The sequence below is a fragment of the Labrus bergylta genome, chromosome 23 (assembly GCF_963930695.1).
Source record: "Labrus bergylta chromosome 23, fLabBer1.1, whole genome shotgun sequence".
Classification (NCBI taxonomy): Eukaryota; Metazoa; Chordata; class Actinopteri; order Labriformes; family Labridae; genus Labrus; species Labrus bergylta.
Genome location: NC_089217.1, coordinates 14,022,214 through 14,045,504, shown reverse-complemented (window position 1 = coordinate 14,045,504; position 23,291 = coordinate 14,022,214). Strand labels below are relative to the sequence as shown.

Sequence of the window (23,291 nt, the reverse complement as noted above, 5' to 3'; positions counted from 1 at the left end):
CAGCCAAGTTAACACAGTCTTAATGTGTTTTTGTTTGTGGGAATAAAAATGTGTTGTTGTTTTTTCCCCACATGAGGAGAGACTGTAGGGTGTCGGGAGTCTAAAGAAGTCGCAGTAAAGTATGCAAATGTGTCAGTATCGGCCGAGTCAGATTGAAAATATCGATATAGTCGATGTTAATAAAAAATAAGATCTCGGTGATTCACAGTTTTCAGTTTAGTTGAGCTCTGAATCTCCATCATGAGGCTCTTTCATTGAACACTTCTCTCTCTCTCTCTCTCTCTCTCTCTCTCTTCCCTCTACCGGCACAAACAAGCCAATCAGAGGGCTCCTTTCTCTCTCCCTCTCTCTCTCTCTGCCAGTCCACCTCCTCTCCTATCAGAGACACACACACACATACATACACACACACACACTCTGTCTCTCTCTCTCTCTCTCTCTCTCACACACACACACCCACAGTCCAAACCCCCAGAAAAGCCCTGCTGAATCCTCACACCGTCTGTCAGCATGGGGAGCGCTTGTTTTTCCCGGGACGTTTGTTTGTTTATCCTCCTCATAAATACTTGCAGGGTGATGGGGGATGTCGGACCCGCAGGTAAGAGCTCCCCTTTCCTCTCTGTTTGTCTTTGGCTTTGTTGTCAGCCGTTAAATGCACTTTTTTTTTGTTTTTGTTTTGTTTTTTTAAAGTGGCGTCAGAGTCACCGGCTTCTTGGAGAAAATGATGGAAACCGGACCGGGGACACTAAAGAAATAGTTGAGATTTTTCTAACATCGTAAAGTTAATTTTGTTCATCTTAAACTTTTCATTGAGTCAACAATGCATGCTGCAAGGTCCTTAAATTATATTGTAATGCACATGAAGCTTTTCGATGCATCAGAGAATTGTGCAAAAATACATTCAATGAAGCCGAAAAGTCACAAATGCCACTGAAAACGATAATTCCGTAAAATAATCTTTCTTTATTTGACTGGAAGTCTTTGCAGGACTTGTTTTTTTTATTTTATTTTTTGCACAGTCCCCCCTTAAAAGCTATTTGTGATGCACATGCTGATCTCCAGTCCGTTCCCCCAGCCTCTCAGACTTCACTGTAACTTCTGTTTCCTGCGCGTAAAAGGTCAATTTCACTCGGAAACCGCAGCTTGATCTCGAGGTTAAGCGCTCATTTGCTTTGATTCTGGCGTGAGAGAGCTGCCTGTTCTCATTTTTACACCCGTCAGGAAAATGGTGCTAATGATTTAGCAAAGGTGGAAGCCGCCACAGAGCACCTTGTCTCTGGGGTTTTTTTTTTTTTTGGTGGCCTGTCCGCAGCTGGAGAGGAGGAGGAGGAGGAGGAGGAGGCTGTGCGTAAAATTAGGCTTACGGGGGTGGAGGTGGCAGGAGGGCCGTCAAAGTCCCAGGAGGAGCGGGCAGGAAGGCAGCAGGGGCCCAATATCGACCGTGAAGCAGCAGCAGCAGCAGCACATTGTTCAGCCTCCCACCCCTGAGAATGGGTGAGGAGTCAATATTGAGACAGTGAGCCACCATGCAGAGGAGGCTTTGTTAAAACACCAGGAGCACACTGAAAATAGGAGCAAACTAGGGCGAAACATTTGAGTCCGGCAGCTTTTCAAGACTCTTAACTTGTTGCTTCTCTGTTTTCACTTCAGCTCCAATAAAACACTCGCAGACTTTTTTTTTTTTTTTTTTTTTTTTTTTTTTTAAACAGGAAAAATATTTATTGTAAATTCCGTTTTATCGTTTATTTATTGCCTTTTATAGGGCTGAGCCGGGCGGAGGGCCAGACAGAGAGCAGGGGCTCAACCACAGGCAGCTTCCCGCCGGGCTGCCTGACTTAAACTCACACACACAGTACACACACTGATAACACACACACACACACACACACACACACACACACACACACACACACACACACACACACACACACACACACACACACACACACACACACACACACACACACACACACGCACACACTCACTCAGGCTATTTATACTGTGATGGGAGCAGAGGACGAGCAGAGCGGGCTCTGTGGTGATGTAAAGGTCTGCTGAACGTTAGAAATGCCAGAAAACAGGAGAGAACCAAAACATCTCTGTGTCTGTCTTTGGGTCCCCCCCCCCCCCCCATCTGTGTGTGTGTGTGTGTGTGTGTGTGTGAGTGTAATGAGTTGGCCCCCTGCCCTGAGATTTAGGCCCAGGTGTGAGCGGCTCCTCTATCAATAACCTGATCAATAGAGGAGCTGTTCTCTGCCTGTCGTCCGGCTGTAGACCGAACAACTTCATAGAGCTCCTCTGACAGCCTGTCATTTATCTCAAACATTCAACACAATGTCGAGGGGTGACGTTGACTTTTAAACGCTCAACCAGGCACCTTTGCATGCACATCAGAGAGGGTATTAGCAGCACTTTTCATCTCACATCCTGACCCCCAGAACCTTCCCCCAAAAGTCAACATGTGCGAATATGCAAACCTGAAAGATTTCAGGGACAATCTGTCCCGGAATCTAGAAATGTTAAGGAGTGCGTTTGTGAAAAATGCTGAACGGATCATTTGGAGTTTTGGCTTCTTGTTGTAGCCAGCTGGCTCACACACTAGTTTTCGTTGTGATGCTACCAAGTGGAAGTTTTAAATTACAGTGCACAGAGATCGCAGCAGTCGCGTGTAGACAGTCTATGAATTCTCCTGATTATATCCTGCTGCGTTCACACATTGGCTCACTAGAGGAAGTTCTAGGTGGCTGGCAGTAAAAACTCCGGATAAAGACAGAGGGTCTGCATCGGAAAAAAAAAAAAAAAAGTTTTTCAGGAGGCCGCATTGGTGCAGAAAAACACCAAAGTGAAAATGAGAATTTTGATCCTCAATGTCTTGTAAAGGAGAAATTATTCTTTAATGAAGTGACGTCGCCTGATTTGAAAAACAACCTGCCCAGTTAAGAGAAGGCGTTTGAATACTTTCCCACCTATCATCAATCTCCCACATCTTTCAAAATCCACATCCGTCTTTTGATTTGTGGTTAAAAGACCCTCATCTCAGACATGAGTAATCATCTCGGATTTGAGATCTCCCTCACACGTGCAAAACACAAGAGCACATTGTTCACTTTGAGAGGAGTCTTGTTATGAGCAGTGGAGCGTGCACGCCCCTCTACATGTTGTGATATTAAACACACGCATCCTCCTTTATGGAATGCTCCTCCTGCTGCACGCTCTAACCAGGAGGAGGAGTATGTGTCTTTTAAGTGCCAATCCGGCATCATTCCTTTTTTTAGTTTTCCAAATGTAAAAAAAATGAGTGCAGAGAGGTCACTGGAATGATGAATGTGGGTAACCAGGGCAGTCTTCGCTGTGGTACATAAACGGAGAGGAATGAGACGAGTGAGGTCGCTGAATCTGATCCAGCATGTGAGAATGTACCCAACACCTCCATGGGGACTCCCGTCTAATTGTGTATTGATTTGTGATGTTTCCAGCAGATGCAGATGAGTGCGCCGAGGGTTCGGACGACTGCCACATCGACGCCCTGTGCCAGAACACGCCCAAGTCCTACAACTGCATCTGCAAGCCGGGATACAAAGGAGATGGCAAGCAGTGCGAGGGTGAGTGACCTTTCCCACTTCTTCAAAACGTCCTGATTTATGTGCTCTCTCTCTCTTTGTCTCTGCGAGTCTCGAGTATTTGAAATGGCTATGATGTACTAGATGTACACAGACTTCAGATTGAGACCTTTTGGGTTGGTGTTTAAATCAACAAAGATGCATTCTTGGGTCAGAGAGCTCAGAAGGAGCTGGTTGCAGCCTGAAGGGGGGCATTGTGGGAAACTTTTTGAAGGTGAATGTCGGCTGTTGTTCAGTGTTTGTTTGTTCGCCCTTGTTTAAATTCATTTCATGGCTGTTTGGACGCCAAGAAAACAATGTTGTTGTGGCGCCGACAGCCTAGGTAGCGGTTATGTTGCGCGCCCCGCGTACAGAGGCTATAGCCCTCATCCCAGCAGCCGTGGTTTGAATCCCACCTCCCACCCCCGTTTTCTCTCCTCCCGATGTTTCCTGTCTCTCTTCAGCTGTCCTATCTATAATAAAGAGAATGGTAAAACTGAGAGCTGGCAATATAGCTGGACTAATTGTAACATTTTTATTGAACATTTTCTGGACTCGAGAACGAGATTAAATGGTGAGTCATCCGGTCAGTAGAAAAAAGAGCGTCATATGCAGAGGTTCGAACCCCGGTTCACGACCCGTTGAGCATGTCTACCCCCACACGCTCTACTCTGAACATTTCCTATCGATCTTCAGCTGTGCCATCGCCAATCAATGTGACACGTTTCACCGATTTGAGTGACCGTCCAGTGACTTCCATGTTTAATGCGTTCACTTTCAAAATGTGATGCAACAACAAGATGTTTGTTCAGTAAAGATTTCAAATGTCCGGTCCTGAAAAAAAATAATCACAGGGCAAAGAGGGGTCTGAGGCTTAGAGTCAAAGATTCCCCTGAGATGATTCCAAATGTGAGCCGTAGATTTTATACAAAGAGGCCGCTCAGGTGTCGGATGTGAACTTCAGTCCTCTTCAATCACATCTGGACCCACTCTGGATGGATCAGGGTACAAGACCTATAGGCCTCCTATATGTTCCTCCATCCCCTCATACACCCTCCCCCCCCCCCCCCCACCCCCTCCCCCGACAGGTTCTCCTAATTAACGGGGGCGGAAGTGGACTGAGCGAGGGTGTTAGGGTGAGACGGGGGCAGCACCTGGCTGTGCGTTCACACCTCCGCTCACTTCTGCCTCAAAGCACACCACAGCTGGAGCTCCGTCAGCTGCACACATACGCCCCCCCCCCCCCCCCAACCTCTCTCTATTATGCTGGATACTAACTCACTCACACATTACACACACACACACACAGACTCACACATTACACATGCAGAGTGTAATCCGCTAATCTTTCACAATGTACCACATGCTCCACTGCTCAGTATGCCGTGATTGTTGGATGCTGCTGTTTACTGTTAAAGGAGTTATTTGATGTGGTCTTAAGATTTGTTTGCTGGTGAGAATGAGATTACAGACGAAGTATTGATTATATATTTTGGGCATTTTTTTTAAATTTAATTTAATTTTTACAGATTTTGGCTGAAAACGATCAGCTGTCTGGCAACGCCGATCAAAAGTGTCCGTTGTAATAGAAGTAAAGTAGCTTGCTTTAAATATGTCGACACATTTTCAGGAGTTTTGTGAATAAGCGTGAACGCAGACAGATACATTTTTCTTGCAAGTCCCTTTTTGGAAAATGTTTCAAAGTCGCGGCGAGCGGACGTGTGCATTCAGCCAGGAAATATTCTGGAAATGTTACCCGGAGCGAGTGCAAACCATGACCAGCACGCTGTGACACGTGCAGCTCCATGCATGTCATACGGCCTCTGCATTGTGTTTCCAGTTCTCTTCTGCTCTTTTATTGATGCGGTGAATATGTCGCAGGTTGCAACTAACATAAAGGGAAACATTTTAATCATAGCATCAGACGCTGCTGCTCTGTCGGCCATCTCTGCGTTGTTCTAATTCCGTCATGTCTTGCCTCCTGGACCCGCCACCACCCCACCCGTCCGATGGGGATCGTCTGCAGCTATGAGGTGCGTCAGGAAGATTCCAATGGAATTTCTGCCTGTAATCTTTTTTTTTTTTTTAGAAATATTCAGTATTTTGCGTTTAAAATAAGCTGCAACCTCCGGTGTTGAAAAGTGAATTTGCGATTGACCTGAGGTCAGCAGGTAGCTTGTTCCAGAGAGAAGGCCCACAGGTAACTGAAGGCCCGCTTTCCGGACTGAGGTCATCAGGTGAAGGTCTTTTGGCCACACGCAGAGTTAGATCAGAGGGGCCGGGTTGGATTTTAGTCTGTGAGCAAAGAAAATCCTCGTATTTTGCTGACCCCTTTAGATGTTTGAGATTATTGGTTGTGTGATTATGCAGCTTGGATGTCCTTCCTGTTTGCCTTACAGTCTTAGATTTATTAAACTGGACAAGCTGCACCAACACACACACACACACACACACACACACACACACACACACACACACACACACACACACACACACACACACAGTCTGAAGGTGGCGTCATGACAAACAGATGCTCCTCTGTCCACCGAGGGGAGACACAAGAAGAAGGTTGAGAGTCTTCAGGAGTGTAATCTTCCTTCTTTAAGTTGCTGTCTGTGCAGATCTGTCCTTCCAGCTTCTCTTTATTACATTGTGCGTGTGTGTGTGTGTGTGTGTGTGTACATGTGGGAGAGCTGTACTCTGAATGTCAACTTCATGACATCACTATTTTTCTGTGTACATAACGTCTGCGTGTGTGTCAGGCTTCCCAAACACACTGTACACTGAAATCTATCGATACTCCCCCTCCAGTGATGAGGCAACAGCCAAATGAAGACGGATGGTGGATGGGAGTTGACCCTGACCCCTGTGATTAGATATGAGCTCTGTAATTGGCCGGCTGTGTTTTCCATCAACAGGCATTACGGGCCACTTTGCCGGCCAGCCCCATTAGCGTATCGGCTATTCCTGGAAGCACCTGGAAGCAGCAGAGCCCCTGTGCTCGCTCGCTCCATCCCTCAGGTCTTCTTCTTTATGATCAGCATCGCTTCATATCAGCACAGACTCACTCAGCAGTGTAAAGCACGCAGCGTGGATGATGAGATTTTTACATCAAGATTTTACCCCGTAATCCTCAGGAGAACGTTCGATCTGTCCACACTCTCATCTCTCATTTTTCACCTTCCACTGGTGACCTCCACACGCACTCTTCATACCTCCGTGTTCCTGTTTTGTTTGGCGGTGGAGCGAATGAATGTGAATAGAGCTGGTTTGATTGCTCCTCTATCACTCTTAAAAATGCAAACCTTACGATAACTTTCATATCACCATGGAGATCAAACAACATCCTGACAAACTCAGCGTGCAGAAAGTCTCTTCTACACCACCAAAATAGAACCGGTGTCATTCTAGTGTGAATACAAAAAGTTAATCACGATGCCAAAGTCTTGACTTCAACACAAATACCACGTTTAGCATCGTTACTCGATACTGAATCAATACTGGTTCGATACTCGATAATGCATGTTCTAATATGCTGGTCTGATATTGAAACGCTGCAACTAGCTTATATGCTAAGCTGTCATGTTTTGTCCCCCTTGGAGAGGTCTGGGTGCCTCTGAGCTGCTTGGGGGAGGTTTGTAGTGTTTGCTTGCTGGTACAACGCTGTCTTCTTGCACCTTTAGCATACAGGCTTGTTAAGTCAGTGAAGGTTCACCACCATCAGCATCGACTCTAAAGGCAAAAAAGAAGTCCCACAGGAGACTTTGGCAGCCTGTTCTGTTCGCTAGTGCGGGACGTGGAGATATTCTTTATGTTTAGAGAAGCCTGGCTCGTTGTTCTGCTTTTGAAAAGGGTTTGGATTTGAGTGCAGGTGACCATGGGAGATGACCTAGACTGCCAGTCTCTGCTACAACTCAGCACTGCAAATTAGCAGCCCGTAGACCGCATTGTTCTGCAGGGGAGCCTTTAGTGTTAGCAGGACCAGGAGTTCTGCATTTTGGCAGATTTTAGCCGTGCTTTTGTTTTGGAGCCAGAAGTGACCATATTTGGACAAGACGGGGAAGCTGGAGAGAGAAGGGCGGGGGGAGGGAGGGGGGGGGTCTGCAAACGGCAAGTTATCAAAGCTTTACCATCTGCACTGAACTAGAGTTGTCACCAGAAATTTAAAATCAAACGAGAACAATATCTTTTCTGATCCCACGGCAACAACATATTGAGGTCCAAAGCACCAGACTTGGGGTAATCTGCTATCTTAGATGGATTCATTCCGCTCCAACTTACCCGTCGTGTGAAATAGATGCGCCAAGTGTTGTTTATTTTCAATCAGCAATGTGTACACAGTTTTGTAAGAGACTAAAGAAAACTTTGCATCTTAATGAGCACAAACACGGCCCAGAGATTAAAGGTCAGTGATTGAATTAGCTGAGGTGACACCTAGCAGCTCCCACCTATCACTCAAAGAGGCCACGCCCCCTAAATCTACATCACTTTAAGCTTCTGTGTACCCAAACCATTTTTTTGTACCAGGCTGTAAACATGTTTAGTTCTGCTGTAAAGTTTAGTGTCTTATCATAGGACTCTATGGGGATTGACTCACTGCAGGAGACAGCCTCTAGTGGCTATTTAAGGAACTGCTTCATTTTCAGCCAAGCAGACTGCAGCAGCACATCCATTTACATTTACACAGGTGACCATCGCTTCTCCTCTTCCACTTTATCTCCAGCTCTCCTGCTTCCTCAGAGTCTTTTTGTCAAGTCAGCGCTCTCTGAAAAATCCCTCGCTTCTGAAATCTGATCTGCCGTTTATGAAGACTGAACTCTCTGCAGACTTTTCCACCAGCTGATACTGCCGGCTCGTTATGGAAAAATGTGAACTTTTATCCCTGTGCTGTCAAATGAAGAGTTGTCTCCCTGTTTATAGAGCGGTCTCGATGAACTGGATAGAATATAAATGCCTGCTTGTTTACCGAGTGGAGAGTTTGGAGTTATGATGAGGTGGATCAGCGTGAATCAGAGAGACTTTGCTGTGTTTTTAAAGTTCAGGGCAGAAAAACTCTGCAAGCCCTTTGGAGATTAGTGAAGGCATTCCACGTGCACACAAAAAAAACAATCTTATCAACAATATAAAATGTCAAATCCTTAAATCTCTCAAATGTCTCGACCAAATCCAGCTTCACTCCCTGTTTTCTTTCTTTTTTCTTTTTTTTTTGTTACTTCGACGTGGTCTGTGTGCTCGGATTAAATGTGGAGGTGATGTTCTCCAAACAGGTTCAGTGGCCTGTGAACCTTTTTGTTTTTTTTACAGTGTAGATGCTCCGCAGGGATGAGTGATGTGGCCGGTTGCCACAGAGCTGGCAGAGGCCCGTGAAAGCAGCCTCCTGTTTACTCAGCATTTGTCACTTACAGGCTAATTGATTGGTTTTCATCAGCGCTGCCTGTGGCTCTGAAAGAAGCCTCTTCTCCTCCCTCTCATTATGTTTTTACACCCAAAGCCTCTTCAATCAACATTCACAAACACTTTTGTGTCTCAGGATTTTTTTTATCTTGGTGCCAGAGCAGCTAATTAAGTTTGAGGCAGGTAGATTAAAATGTCACTTTGAACACTGTAGCACTGTTTTAAAAAAAAAAAAATAGTCTTAGCTGTGCAGTGCAGTTTGTCCCTCAAAATCCTTTGGTTATTTTTTAAATTACTGTTATATGACAAACATAGTTCATGCTTTGTCACTTACAGAAGTTTTACTGCTGTAATAATGGTAAAAGAGTTTTTCACTGAGATCAGAAAATGCAAAGTTGATTATGGATTTGTTGCCATGACATACAAAGTGAATGAAAAATGAAGGAACTGGCATTAAGTTGTGCTTGATGATGTTGAAATATTATCAGCTGGAGAGAAAACCGTGCATGCAGCTGAATCTGCTTCAAAGTAGAGAGAAAAAGCTGAACTTTTAGGGGGCAATGCGTCCTCATACCCAGGTTATGATGTGTCATAAACAGTTGTGCACAGTTAAATCGTATAAATATCTAATGTTTTCCTGGGCGATAAAACGAAATAATTTTTATCAATATAAATATAACAAATGTGTCGATAAAAGTTCGATAGATTCAAACCTGTTATTACACCAGACCAAACACTGGGAAACTGGGAAAAAGAAGAAAAAGACAATTAACAGCCGATTATGTTTTAGGGATATGCGGACGTACAGCAGGAAAAAGTCAGCTTCCTGGTCATGGTTATCAAATACCCACTCTGGCTGCATGATGCTGCAGTGGTTAGCTCTGATATGGCGTCAGAGCAAAAAGTTTTCCTGGTTCAAATCCTGGAGTTTGCATGTTCACCTCGTGCATGCTGTGATAATCCGCGGCTCTAAAAAGTTTCTAGATGTGGCTGTGAGTTGTTTGGCTGTCTTGGTGTTTAAAACAGAGGCAAGAGGTAGCACATCTTCTTCCTCTCTTAAATTCTGTAGTCTCTAAGTTACTAAAACGACCCGGGTAAGTTTAGGAGGCCAATCATGCTGCGGGTTCAAATGGTACCTCTGACTTTTTGAATCAATATCACACCTTTACTCACTGATGGCTTTGACCTCGGGGCAATTTGGGGGACGAGTGTCTTACTGAAGAATTCCTCAACATGCAGACGATGCATTTCCTATAATCGACTTTAATGCATTCCAGACTTCCTGCGACATCTGACTTCATGTCAATCTTGTGAGTTTTCGGATCAGAAATAAAACAAAATCAAAAATCAAAAGTGTTGAGATTTGACCGACAAAATGTGAGTAAACTTGATGAATCCTCCACTGGTGATTCTAATCCTGCACGTTAGGGGACAGGGCTTCCTTGTGTGACTGCAAATTATTCTGAAAGCCAACCTTCAAGCTTGAGACCACATTCAGCTCCTCCTTCGCTCTGTGCCACAGTGACGAACACCTGACCTGCTTTACAGACAGAGAGAGGGAGAGAGAGAGGGAGAGAGAGAGAGAGTGAGAAAGGGCATCTCAAGGGAAGAATGGATGACGAGGGAGACGGGGCTGAGGGCGAGAGGGAGAGGTGGCAGACAATTACTAGGCCATTGTCTGCCTGGCGTCTGCACCTTCGTCATCAGTCAGCTGCTCTCCTCACTGGCTGGCCAGACACACACACACACTCATACACGTTCTATATTTCACACTCAAACAGCACAGATTTACATCCGTGCGCCTCCCTCCCTCTGCCGTCTGATGGCTCCTCGCTCAGACTCAGTGGAGCAGGTCACATTCATTGAGGCTCAGACTTTATATATAGATACAGTGACCTCATGACTGCCTCTCTGCGCCGCTCCCTCTTCACTCTGTGAGCGACGATGTCTGGAGCTGCATGTTAGAAATGTCACTCACAGGGACCAAGAAATCCACTGCAGCTAGGTGCTGAGTTAACCTCCACAACGGAGCGTCTTAAATATGCAAAATAATGAAATTAAATATGCTGGAAAATTAGTGTGATTTGAGTTACACAAATATCTTGTTGATTCAAGACTTCCGACTTAAAACGTACACGGCTTATTGATGTTATAACTCAAGCAAACTTTGAGAGAAGAAACTCTTTCGGTCTGTTGTCGACCCTAAAATATGAGACTGGGGTGAAGAACGATTCTAGCTTGTTTTAGGAAACGTGATGTGCCATACGCTCATAAAATGAATGAAAATGTTATGTTTATTTTGCTCGGTCATTGGACCTCGGTGGTGTTGAAATCGCTGCTCAAGTCTGTTAAAAAGTCTTTCATCGACATTCAGAGACAAACGTGAGACTCCTGTTCTGCTCGACATTTTTAACACGCCTGTCAATCAAATCTTAGCCACATTAATCATCAAAATATAATAGTCTGACTCATTCTGATGCAGATGTTAAGTTAATTTAAACTTACTAATGTAACTCCAGCTGTCTAGTAACTAGCCTTGCTGTTTGCTAAATCAAGAATTGCTCATTTTAAAGCCGTTGAGTTGAGCGCGTCTTCTCAGATTGGAGGACAAACATGATAGTAATGCGATATTTTTGCAGATGTTGAGTCATGCCCCCCATCTTCCTAACCCCACTGCTCTGCCGTGCACTTGTTGAGGTGTTTCTTGATTTGTGGTCATTTTGCACGATGCATCTGTCTTTTGAAGTGCAAAAGAAATCGTGACGCAAATGTGCAAATGTAAATGTGTAGGCCAACAAACAATGGATGTAGAGATTTGTAAAAGCTTATAAAAAATGATTAATGTGTTAAATCTTATTTACTCTGCTCTGCCTTATCACACAGCAACTCACAGATTTTAAGTCATTTTAGTTCATGAAAACTGTGTTAAAACTCACCGTGATAAGTACTAAGTTCAGCCTCCTCCCTCAGTCCTCCTTCATGAAGTGGAAGCAGCATCCCCTCCTCTCCCTTCCTCTTCTACTCTCTCGTTCCCCTCCTTATGTCATGCAAAGCGGTGCACAGGGCCGTCAGTTAAGGTTCCTAATTCACTTGATGAGACGCGGAGCACAAATGTTTTCCCCGGCAATTAGAAGGCGTGTGCATGTGAGCGGAAGCAGCAGCGAGTCTGAAGCTGTTGGAGCTCACCGCCGTCAGATGTCAACAACAGCTCAGGGGCAGGAAGTGGCACTGCTCGGGGGCCAAGTGGAGACGGCCCAGTTCACCTTCCCTTCACCGACCTCTCTCTGCTCCCTCTAATCTCTCCGAATGACTCTGTGTCTCTGGTTGCATGCACCATGAGCTTTGAGGGAAGGTTTTGATTTTGTGCCTATTTGATTGATGTACCTGAGATTATCAGAGATGGTTTGCACTAAAAGAAACCGTCTTTAAGGAAGTCTGAGTGCATGCATTCAAAACAGGTAGGAACACAAACCTTTTAGATGTGCAGCAACATGTCAGACTCTCAGGAAGGATAGGAAGTAACAGAAGGCGACGGAGACTTCAGCTTTGTTGGATGCACTGTTGTGCATTGGCTGAGGACCGGCTTCCTGAACGGGATCAGCAGAGTCGATTTAAAAGATGGATGGAGTTATACCTGGGACTGTTTTCTTCAAGAAGATCCTAAAGACAGACAGTCTACATTGTTGATTGCAAATGATCAGATATGTGTTTCTAGACCGTTCTGCATAGTGCGGTAACAGCGCAGGTGGTTACAGCCAAGTATAATGATGACGTATGGTTTGCATGAGAAACGGAGATACTTCATTAATACAGTCTCGCTATCAGGTCCAGGTATAGAGCTTCAGGACAAACCTAGTGGTAGGAGTCTGCTTGCAGAAGAAGGAACCCAGCTCTGACATTTTTCTTTCATCTACTTGACTTGTGGTGAAGCTGACACTTTCTGCTCTGAGAATCATCTGCAGAAAACCTGTTTGGAATTGCTTATCAACTGACCTTTATTCACATGTGAGGTGGATCAACAAAATCACATCTCGTGTCCTTCAAATGTATCTGGATCCAATCTGGATATGGCAAAACACAGAGTTGTTAGTTTCTGTCTGAACAACGGCCAAATGTCAGAAAATCTCCACCCCTGCTTTTTTAGTTTTGACAATAAAAAAAAAGTAACTCCAACAAGTCATCTCCATGGTACAGAAGTGCAAAGTGAAAACCATACAGATGGTTATCTTAATGACTCTGTAGACTCCTGGGCTGTGTCTGTGTAGCTCTTTTTGAATATGGTGATGATACATGAAGTGTTGGAAATACTGGAAATGCGTTGCTGCTCAGCGGACCAATCACAGGGCTTGCAGTCTGCCTCTGAGAGGAGAGGCAACATGGTGTGAATATACTCTCAGTGTGCCCGTTTGAAGCGAGTCGGCCACCAATTAATCACCTGCTGCTTTTGATTCACCCTCAGCGGCCAGTCTCTCTCCCTCCTCATGTTCTCCTCTTCACCTTCATCCCTTCATCTCTGACAGATGAAGAGGAAGTGCCACATGGAGCTGCACCGCGCCATCTGAGCTGGCAGCCCGACAAAGTGTCCAAACAACCTTTTTCCCCCCAAACAGTTTAACAGATAATTGGTAGCAAATGCCTTTAAGGACGAGCCAGTGATTGCTGAGAGGAGTTTATATCCACGAGGCAAAGGCTTTTTAATTTCCCCATGATTTATTTGTTTCCGTTTTGATGACTTTTTGCATTTTCCGTACATTTAAAATGAATCCTGGCTCTTCTTTGCAGACATGGACCTTTAATTAAAGATCGCTTTTGGAACATTTTGGAAGTAGGCTCCGCTCGCTGTTTGATTTATATCTTTTTAATGCAAAGAGGTGTCATTAATCTTCTGAGTTTATGTGGATTTAAGTGTTCCTGTAAAGCCCAATCACGCTGACTTGGTCCCTCGGTTTCAGACACAGGCGTCCTTTGTTAGAGTTGTGTGTCGGCTTATGTAATTGGCTTCCGGTAAACATGTCTGTGGCGCTTCATGGTGCAGAATGTGGCATTGATTTGGCTTTTCGTCATGACAGTTTCTAACCAAGTGAAACCTCTCAGACGAGGATCTTTTCATGTTTACATCCGCCCGCTTTCGGACACTTCAAAGCAGTCGTTTCCCTGAGCCAATTTCACAATGTTAATCAGCTGAATGGAAGTGTTTTGTGGATAGAAAGTCCTGTGGTATTTGAGTCAGTGTGCACATGTGTGTTGGTGACTTTGCATGCTGTATGTTTGTGTTCTTGGGTGTGTGTGTATGCTCAGTGTCCAAGTCTGGGTTATGTCCACATGCAGGATGTTGAGGCTGAGAGAAACGTCAGTGTGTTTGCGAGAGTGTTGCCCGTTGCTGTACGAGTAAACCATCCAACCATCGCTCAAACCTGGCAACCTGACTCACGGACAGCTCTGTGATCACACAAACAAATACCCAGCTCGTATGTCGGCCTGAAATTGGTGTTGACAGGAAAGTAATACAGTCATGCATTGCCAATCTGTTGAACGTGATCTTTCATCTAATGAACTACTTTTACACTACCCATGTCTCCTGGAAAAAATGTCTGTATAGGACTAATTATTTTGCCAAATCCATTTAAAAGAAACCATAATTGCAGCCTGCAGTGTGTTCATTGGCAATGTTGTTTTTCCAGCAAAATAAGTTCTTCATTCTTGTTACAACGCAAGTTGTTTGAAGGTGGTTGGGTTTGTTGGAAGGTGTACAAAGAGCAGGAATCTGCATCATGTGGTTGAGTTTAAACTACAAGAAACGACTTGTTTGGAATGGCGCAAAGTTTCAGTTAAATGCATAGACTGTATATAAGAAGTGGGCATATGGGGGCGCAGTGGTTGCTGGACGCGCCCCATGTAGGGACGCTATAGTCCTCCAAGCGGGCGGCAACCGGTTCGAAACCGACCTGTGGCTCCTTTGCTGCATGTCATTTCCCACTCCAAAACATCTATGGAATATCTCGACAGCCAGTTAATGTATTGTTGTGAAAATTGGTACAACCAAAAATAAACTTTACAGGATGACTTGGAATTATTTTGATCCCCTGACTGGTCCAATTCTTTGGTTTATGACCAAATATGTGCACAATATGAAATTCCTATCAGACTTGGCTATAGCCTCAGCTTGTGTTTAGTGCTAATAGGAAAATGTTGTCTGCTACTGTGCCAATGTAAGATTATGAACAAGGTAAACATGCTAACATCACCTCCAACAGTAGATATAAATCCCTCGAGATGATACATACCTGCACTCATCTTCAGTACTTAAGGAGGAGGATGTGGATGAGGAGAAGGAGGATGTTAGCCCGTGTCCTCCTGATTGCCCTGCCGGATCTCCTGCTATTCACACGGAGGGGGAGGACTGTTTGTTTAAGTGGCTCCTCATGGCAACTACTTGTGAGCAGCTCCTGCAAAAGCCTCCGCTGGCTCAGCACAGAGGAGGTGGGGGGTGTTGGGGGCAAGGGTGCATCACGGACGAATAACCACCGGCTTATGCTCTTCTCTCCTGCCTCTCCACTTACTACTACCCCTCCTCACCATCAGAGTGTCCTCTGCTGTGTAAATCTGCTGTAAGGGTTCTACTGTAGGGGAGTTTCCTGGATACTGTATTGCTACTTCATTAATCGGCAACTAAATGGACTAGAAAAATTTGAAAGCCTACGTTTTTATCACCTTGTCAGCCATTTTATTTAGCTGCACTTACCTTAAATGTTGCTTGAGTCGTCTGATCTGGGTTCAAACTACCAGCCAGAGCAATTTTATTTCCATTGATTGTCAAGAATAACTGTGCAGCATTTAGTTCAACTCACAAGAAAAAAGGCCAATTTATCCCAAAATTGGACCAAATCATTTGCTGTTTTGTGTTTCTTCAATCGAAGACCGCCGTCTTAAAATACAAAAGAAATCCAGCAATGGCTGCAGAAAGAAGAGAAAAAGCCTTTAAGACTACTCTAACTGTGTGCAGAAAATAACAGAAAAACGTGAAATGATGAAGTCTCAGTAACTTAACCATCTTTCTCTTTCAGACATGGATGAGTGTGAGAACGACTACAACGGAGGATGTGTCCATGAATGCATCAACATACCTGGAAACTACAGGTGCACCTGCTACGATGGATTCATGCTGGCCCACGACGGACACAACTGTCTCGGTAAGGACGGTCTATGTTCATCACATCCCTCATTTATGGCTGGCCTGCACCAACTATGAATTACAAAGCACACACATTTTAAACAATTAGAAATTAAATTTGTTATACAAAGTTGACTCTGAACTCGGGCTGCACGCCAGTGCAGTGGTTCGAGGGCGTTCCTTGTTCAGAACAGACAAAAACGAAGACATGCTCGTTAGGTTAACTGGTGACTCTAAATTGTCTGTAGGTGTGAATGTGAGTGTGGCTGGTTGTCTGTCTCTATATGTCAGCCCTGTGATTGACTGATGAACAGTCCAGGGTGTAACCCCGCCTCTCGCCCAATGACAGCTGGGATTGGCTCCAGACCCCTGAAAAGGAGAAATTGGAATAGATAATTGTAGAAATAGATTACTTTTTTACGGGGCAGAGCAAAATTGTCTAGTTATAAGCAAGTGATACACATGCTCGTGGACTTTAAGATGATGCGTTGTTTCTTTCATGATACCTCCTCAACAAGGTAAATTCAAACTTAATATGTTTAGGAGCTCCACGGAACAATTTGTCCAACTCCAACACAGAAGCAAAAGAAATGTGACTCCTGGGCTGTGTCCGAAACCACATACTTTCATACTACACTGTAAAAAATAATCAAGTTGTTTACACTTTTTGTTTACACACATTTTTGAGTTGACTGTAATTAGGACGATAAGTGAAGACAAATTTGTTTTCAGTCAAACACAAAAATGTTCCTCATCAGTTTAACGTTTTAAATGCATTTTATTCATTTTAAAGATCTCTTCAGCGTGCAGATTCGTTCATTTTAGTGTCTTTACACCTAAAATGGAGAAACTGAAACGTTTATTTCATTTTACAGCAGAGCTCTGCACAAATCTTAAGCTGTGTTTACTGATTGAAACATGGTGTCATCAACCCCTTTTCAAACAAACCTCAGATTAAATTCATCTGGTGGCACTGAGTTTATGAATGTGTTTCTGATAAAAGAGGTGATGAAATGATTTGTTGTTATTTGATTGGTTGATAGACTAAAGGGACTTTGTAAAACTGTCTTGTCTTGTTGTAAAACATGAAATCAGTCAAAATAGAAACCCCATAAATGTCTTTTTGATTATTCGTTATGTTGAGTAATGGCAGAATCTTTGATTTATTACTGGCTTTCATGTGGCATCATGGGATATTCATCTGTTTTGAAAATTGGAGACTTTGGATGATTGAGAGGCCTTAGAGAAGTCTGTTTTGAATGTGTGGTTTCTGCTTTTGGCCTTTTATTTTGTGTGATCAGTCCTTGGTGTTAATCTGTGAGTGTTTTAATAGTTGTGTCTGAATGCATGACGCTGATTCTTTAAAGGTCACATATCCTCCTCCTCTTCAACCAGTTTAAATAAGTCTCAGAGGTCCTCAAAACATGTGTGTGAAGTTTCTTGTTCTAAATCCACTCTGATCCTGTATTTGATCATGTCTATAAACCCCTCTATTTCAGCCCTGCTCAGAACAGGCTGTTTCTGTGTCTGTACCTTTAAATGTAAATGAGCTGTGTCTGATCACGCCCCCTCTCTGGAAAGGCTTGGGTGTCTCTGTCTTTCTCGCTCCATGTCCTATTGCTCACGGTGAGAAGGCAGACTCAGAGGGCAGAACAAACACCTAGCTGTGGGAGTGTCACCCACCTGGGGGAGGGTTTACTGCCCTTTGTGATGTCATGGAGGGAAAATCTCCAAACAGCCTGTTTGAACACACATTTTCTGAAAAGTGGAGGATGCAAAAGACGGAGAGGATGGACTTTTCTCATCATTGGGGGGTTTGTAGACAGACTAGAGACACTTATTAGAGTTAGAGAAACATGGAGAAGTGGATTTAGCAGAATATGGGACCTTTCAATAATTGTAAGAGAATAGATATGTCTGTCTGTGCTTATGTGCGTATGCTTAAGGGTGCATGTGTATGAGTGCAGTGTTTCCCCTAGGTTTACAGCGTTGGGTGGGTGGGGACACGACGACATGACGACACGACAACACCAACACTTGAAGGAATCTTGGTGTTCATGGGTTACTTTTAATGACAGCTGTCCTTTAAGGTATCCTTAAATGACTTCTTTCCCTGATTTCCGACTCTATCCACTATCCTATCCCTACAATAAAGGCACAAAAAGCCCAAAAATAAAAATTATTTAATTTTTTTTACTTGACCTTCAGGGGGGGCGTTGAGGAGCGGGCCGCCCCCCTAATATAATGGTAGGGGAAACACTGGAGTGTATGTGAATCCCGTCTGGCTCTCAGTCCCCTCTGTCATTGTTTGGAGCTTTCCATGATTTGTGCCGTTTGCAGCTTGTTTTTCGGCTCCGTTGGGAGGACGCTCGGGGTTGAAGAGTTCCCCTTCAGAGATCTGGCTGAGCTTTATTACTGACGGATCCAGCTCATTTAGCTCCACTGCTGCCTTATTGACTCTCTGTCAGCCAAACTAATGTTTTTTCTGCCCCGTGCAACAAGTAGTTCTGCACGGATGTGCTCGAACACATTTCATCCTGTCAGCCGCCCGGCGCTGACTGACGAGCGCTCAGATGAAATCAGACACATAAAAACATGCGATGTTGGATGAGCGGGCGTCTTTGCTGGGATGTGTTTTGGCATCTGTAAGTGCTGCAGCTCATTCTTTGAGCCTTTGGAGAGACTGAGTGAGAGATTGAGTGCTAATAGCAGCAGCCAGCGGTGCAGACGAGCCGCTGAGTTGTGGATTCAGCTCACAGGAATGACTCTCAGACAGCTGAAATAAAGCAGAGTTAAACACTCACTGACATCACAATTCACATTTTAACTTCATGAACAAACCTAGAAAGAGATCTGAAATAAAGAAAGACTGATTCAAATCCTGCCGAGCTTCCAGCTGGCCCCTGTGGTTTCTGTTGGATCAGCAGAAGTTTGAAGCATTGGCTGTTTATTGTGAAATTACGTTTTTCAGAAGTGAGGCTGTCATTAATCCCAGACGTGATGAAAACATCAGAGTTTTTACACCACATTTCCATGACCCAAACACTTACAAAATTAAGAAAACATCATTTTTTCTGTCATGGCCTCCAGACTTGACATCAGTTTTTATGTTGAGTCGTGAAAAAGAAGATAGCAGTCACAGAGAATGAAGCAGTTTGATTTTACGACGAAGCTTTAAGCGTATCGACTGACGCAAAGATTTATTTTCTGAGCTTCAGCCGACATGAAAATCCAGTGTTCAACATTTTCTCAGGGCCGCATATTTAGAGTGCAGACGTTCGAGTCCCTGATAGAAACAGATTCACAACTTGACTGACGACTCTTTTATTTCTTCAATAAAAACTGATGTTGTAAATCAAATCTAGAAGCTCTGTCGCTGTGTGTGTCGCTGTGTGTGTCGCTGTGTGTGTCGCTGTGTGTTGCTGTGTGTGTTGCTGTATGTGTTGCTGTGTGTTGCTGTGTGTGTTGCTGTATGTGTTGCTGTGTGTTGCTGTGTGTGTTGCTGTATGTGTTGCTGTGTGTTGCTGTGTGTGTTGCTGTATGTGTTGCTGTGTGTTGCTGTATGTGTTGCTGTGTGTTGCTGTGTGTTGCTGTGTGTCGCTGTGTATGTTGCTGTGTGTGTTGCTGTGTGTTGCTGTGTGTGTTGCTGTGTGTTGTGTGTTTCGTTGTGTGTGTCTCTCTGTGTCGCTTTATTTGTCGTTGTGTTGCTGTGTGTTGTTGTGGTTGTGTTGTGTGTGTCTCTGTGTGTGTGACGGTGTTTGTCGTGTGTGTGTGTGTGTGTGTCTCTGTGTCTTGCAGTGTGTGTCTATGTGTGTCGCTGTGTGTGTGTCTCTGTAAGTCATTGTCCTTGTGTTGCTGTGTGTGTGTCGTTGTGTGTGTGTGTCTCTGTTTGTGTGTTGCTGTGTGTATCGCTGTGTGTTGCTGTGTGTGTTGTGTGTTTCTCTGTGTGTGTCACTTTATTTGTCGTTGTGTCGCTGTGTGTTGTTGTGGTCGTGTTGTGTGTATCTCTGTGTGTGTCACTGTGTGTGTCTCTGTAAGTCATTGTCGTTGTGTTGCTGTGTGTGTCGTGTGTGTCTTTGTGTGTCATTGTGTGTGTGTCTCTGTGTGTTTCATGTGTGTTGCTGTGTTGCTGTCCTGGTGTGTGAATCTCTTTGTGTGTGTCCTTGTGTGTGTGTGTGTGTGTGTGTGTGTGTGTGTGTGTGTGTGTGTGTGTGTGTGTGTCTGTGTGTGTGTGTGTGTCTGTGTGTGTGTCTGTGTGTGTGTGTGTGTGTGTGTGTGTGTGTCTTGGTGTGTCTCTGTGTCGTGTGTGTTGTGGTTAACTGAAGGATGTTTGTGGGACTTCACACACGCGTTTGTGCCGCTCTCTTAAACGCTGAGTCATGTGAGAACTGTCATCACCTGCTCTTTACGAGAGGAAACTCAAACCCAGAGACTTCCTTATTGGACGGGACGAGGCCTTAATGAACTGACGCGTAATTAAAAGCAGGTTACGGAGTTCAAACGAGGCAGTAAAGCGTGAAATCAGAGCGAGGGACGTGTGTGATCACAATCAAAGCCGGCGCTGTCGCTCCTTCTTCTTCTCTTTCCCTTTTCCATGACTCCTTCAGCTCCTCCTCGTGCTCCTCTTCTGTCTCATTTAGTGTTTTTCATTTCCTGCTTTGGCCGTCCTTTATGTCCTTCCTCTTCACTGTAAATCATGTTTAATCCTTTTAATCCATTCCTCCCTTTTCCTATCCTCTTTCCTTCATCCTTTTCCTTCAGTTCCTCACTTTCTTTACCTTTTTACTCGTCTTTAATACGCCTCTCTTCTCCTTTCTTTTGTGCTTCCTCACTCCTCTTTACTCTCTGTCTTTCTTTTCTCGTCTCAGCAGGTTGTTTTCTGTAACTTTTCTCTTTCTTTCCCTCCATATTTTTACTCTCTACCATTTTCAAACTTCATGATCTTCTTTATCGGTTCCCATATTAAATCCCTCTCTTCTCCTTTTCTCTTTTCTTGTTTCCTTCCCCTATTTACTGTGCTCTCTCTGCTACTGTATTCTTCTTTGCATCTCTCTCTCTCTCTCTCTCTCTCTCTCTCCAATTTTTCTTGGCGTATCGTTTCTTTCCCCCCTCTTCTTTACTTCGCATCTCTTTCTTGCTTTGTCTTCTTTCCAGTCTTGCCTTTCTCTTTTTATCCTCCTTTTTATCCCTCTTATTCCCTGGTGTGTCCTTTTCTTTCTTGTCTCCACTTCTCTTTTTCTTGGCATTTTTTCCTCTCTAAGGTGTCCTCTCCTCTTCTTCTTCCCTTCTCCTTCCTGACGTTCTTCTGTATTAAATGTCTTTATTTTGGAGCTAGTGTGCTACAACAGGACGACAAAATATCGTTTTGTGTGTTCCTTCTTTTCCCTCTCTTCTCCTCTCCTCTTCCTCTCCTCCTCTCCTCCCCCGTTTCCCGTACTGCCTGTTGACCTTGTACTAACTTTCATCTAATTATCTTAATAGCCGTCTGCCGTCCTTTCCTTTCCCTTCTTCTCTGTCGTCATTTTTAAATCGATTTGTCAGACGGGTCGCTGAATGTTTTTCCCGCATTTCCAACAGACACCAGGCGACGGTAGCAGAGGTAGAAACGGTGAAAGCATTCCTGGGTTTTTGTTACTCTAGTCATTTGTATTCATTAAGATTTTGGCTCTCTTGGCTTGTTGGCCGCATTTTCTTGGTGCTGTAAAGATCATGATGTCATCATTTGCTGTGTTCTGAATTCCTCTTCAACTTTTGACAAACAGCTTCTTTCCAGTTTCCTAAATTAAACAGAACATTTTCAAAGTAAAGTTTGACCCTGAGAGGGCCGGGGGAGGAGGTCAGACAGGTGGAGGGGCTTTAGGTGATGATGAGGAGATTGAAGTGGATACAGTGGGGGATGTGGAGCCAGTGGAGGTTATGAAGGACGGGGGTGATGAGGTCACAGGGGGCAGGACAGTGTGAGAAGACGAGCAGCAGAAGATGAGACTGTTGCAGTAGTCCAGTCTGGAAGTTTTGAACTCGTGGGTAATTGTCTCAGCAGCTGAATCAGCAGCCTAACGGAAATAAAGCTGTTTTGTTGACGTGTTTGATATGTTGGTCGAGGCAGAGAATTCGATCGAAGATAACACCAAGGTTACGGACTTGGCGGGGCAGGGAGCACACTCAAGGGTTGAACCAAACATCAAGCAAATATTACGTTTTGACCAGAGTTTGTTAGCAACTAGTCAGAGGGGATTAGTCTGGAGGAGTTTTTTTTATAGATGCATTAACAAGGCCTCATGCACTTAAAGTGTTAGACCAATGAAATGCATCAACTTTGCATGCTATGTGTACACACATTGGCAGTAAATAATATTGTATGTAATAATCTGAGTCGAGAAATTAAAGCAATTGCAATATAAAGAATTGTTATTGAAATACTCAGATAAAAACTTAGGACTGGATTTTAAGTTTTTAGAAATGTTGCGAACTGTTGAGTATCCGTTTGGCTAAAACCGAGACATCGTATTTGGCTCTTCGTTATCTATCGTTTCAGTGCATTGTGAAATATTTCTCACTGTATACCTGGATGTTACAGTATCCCAGGAATGATGAAACTGACAACATTTGAAGGCCTGAGGCATAAAAAAAAAACATCAAATGAAGATCCACATTTTGATCTGTGCGTCACAAACAAAAGAGAAAAAGCCCACCCTGCTTGTCCGCTTGCAGCACAGTTCTGTTTGTTAGTATAGCAGTTTGCTGTTTTTCCACAGCAGCAGCATCTCGGTAATAAATGTCCAGGAGCATCAGGCTGCGTCCAAACCGCAGAGGAGAGGACTTGATGGATCGGTTTCGGACGTTGGATCTCACTTTGCGCAGAGTGATGGGTCTGAAATCTCTGACAGGGAGAGCAGCATCTCTCCTAAATCTGTCAGAGACACACACACACACACACACACTGACACACACACACACACACACACACACACACACTGACACACACACACACACACCTCAGACGTGCCTGCTGGTTTGACCTTGCCTACACCTCCAAAAGGGATGCAGGTTGTGATTGGTGATTGTAATTGGCTCGTGAACAGTCCAGTGTGTAACCCCGCCTCTCGCCCAATAACAGCTGGGATCGT

At 44.3% G+C, this 23,291-nt stretch overlaps 1 protein-coding gene across 4 annotated transcripts in view; it reads left to right on the top strand.

The window, feature by feature from the left end:
* The first annotated feature begins 409 nt into the window (after positions 1-409).
* scube1 (signal peptide, CUB domain, EGF-like 1) overlaps positions 410-23,291 on the top strand; it is a 97,123-nt gene continuing 74,241 nt past the window's right edge. For 2 of the 4 annotated variants that reach the window (XM_065951303.1, XM_065951302.1), the window contains exons 1-3: positions 410-598; positions 3,480-3,602; positions 16,058-16,183. In XM_065951303.1, coding sequence (XP_065807375.1) covers positions 511-598; positions 3,480-3,602; positions 16,058-16,183 — 337 coding nt within the window. In that variant the 5' untranslated portion in view covers positions 410-510. Of the gene's footprint in view, positions 599-3,476; positions 3,603-16,057; positions 16,184-23,291 lie in introns of all 4 variants that reach the window. The other 2 variants (XM_020634788.3, XM_020634789.3) reach the window with 1 other exon arrangement.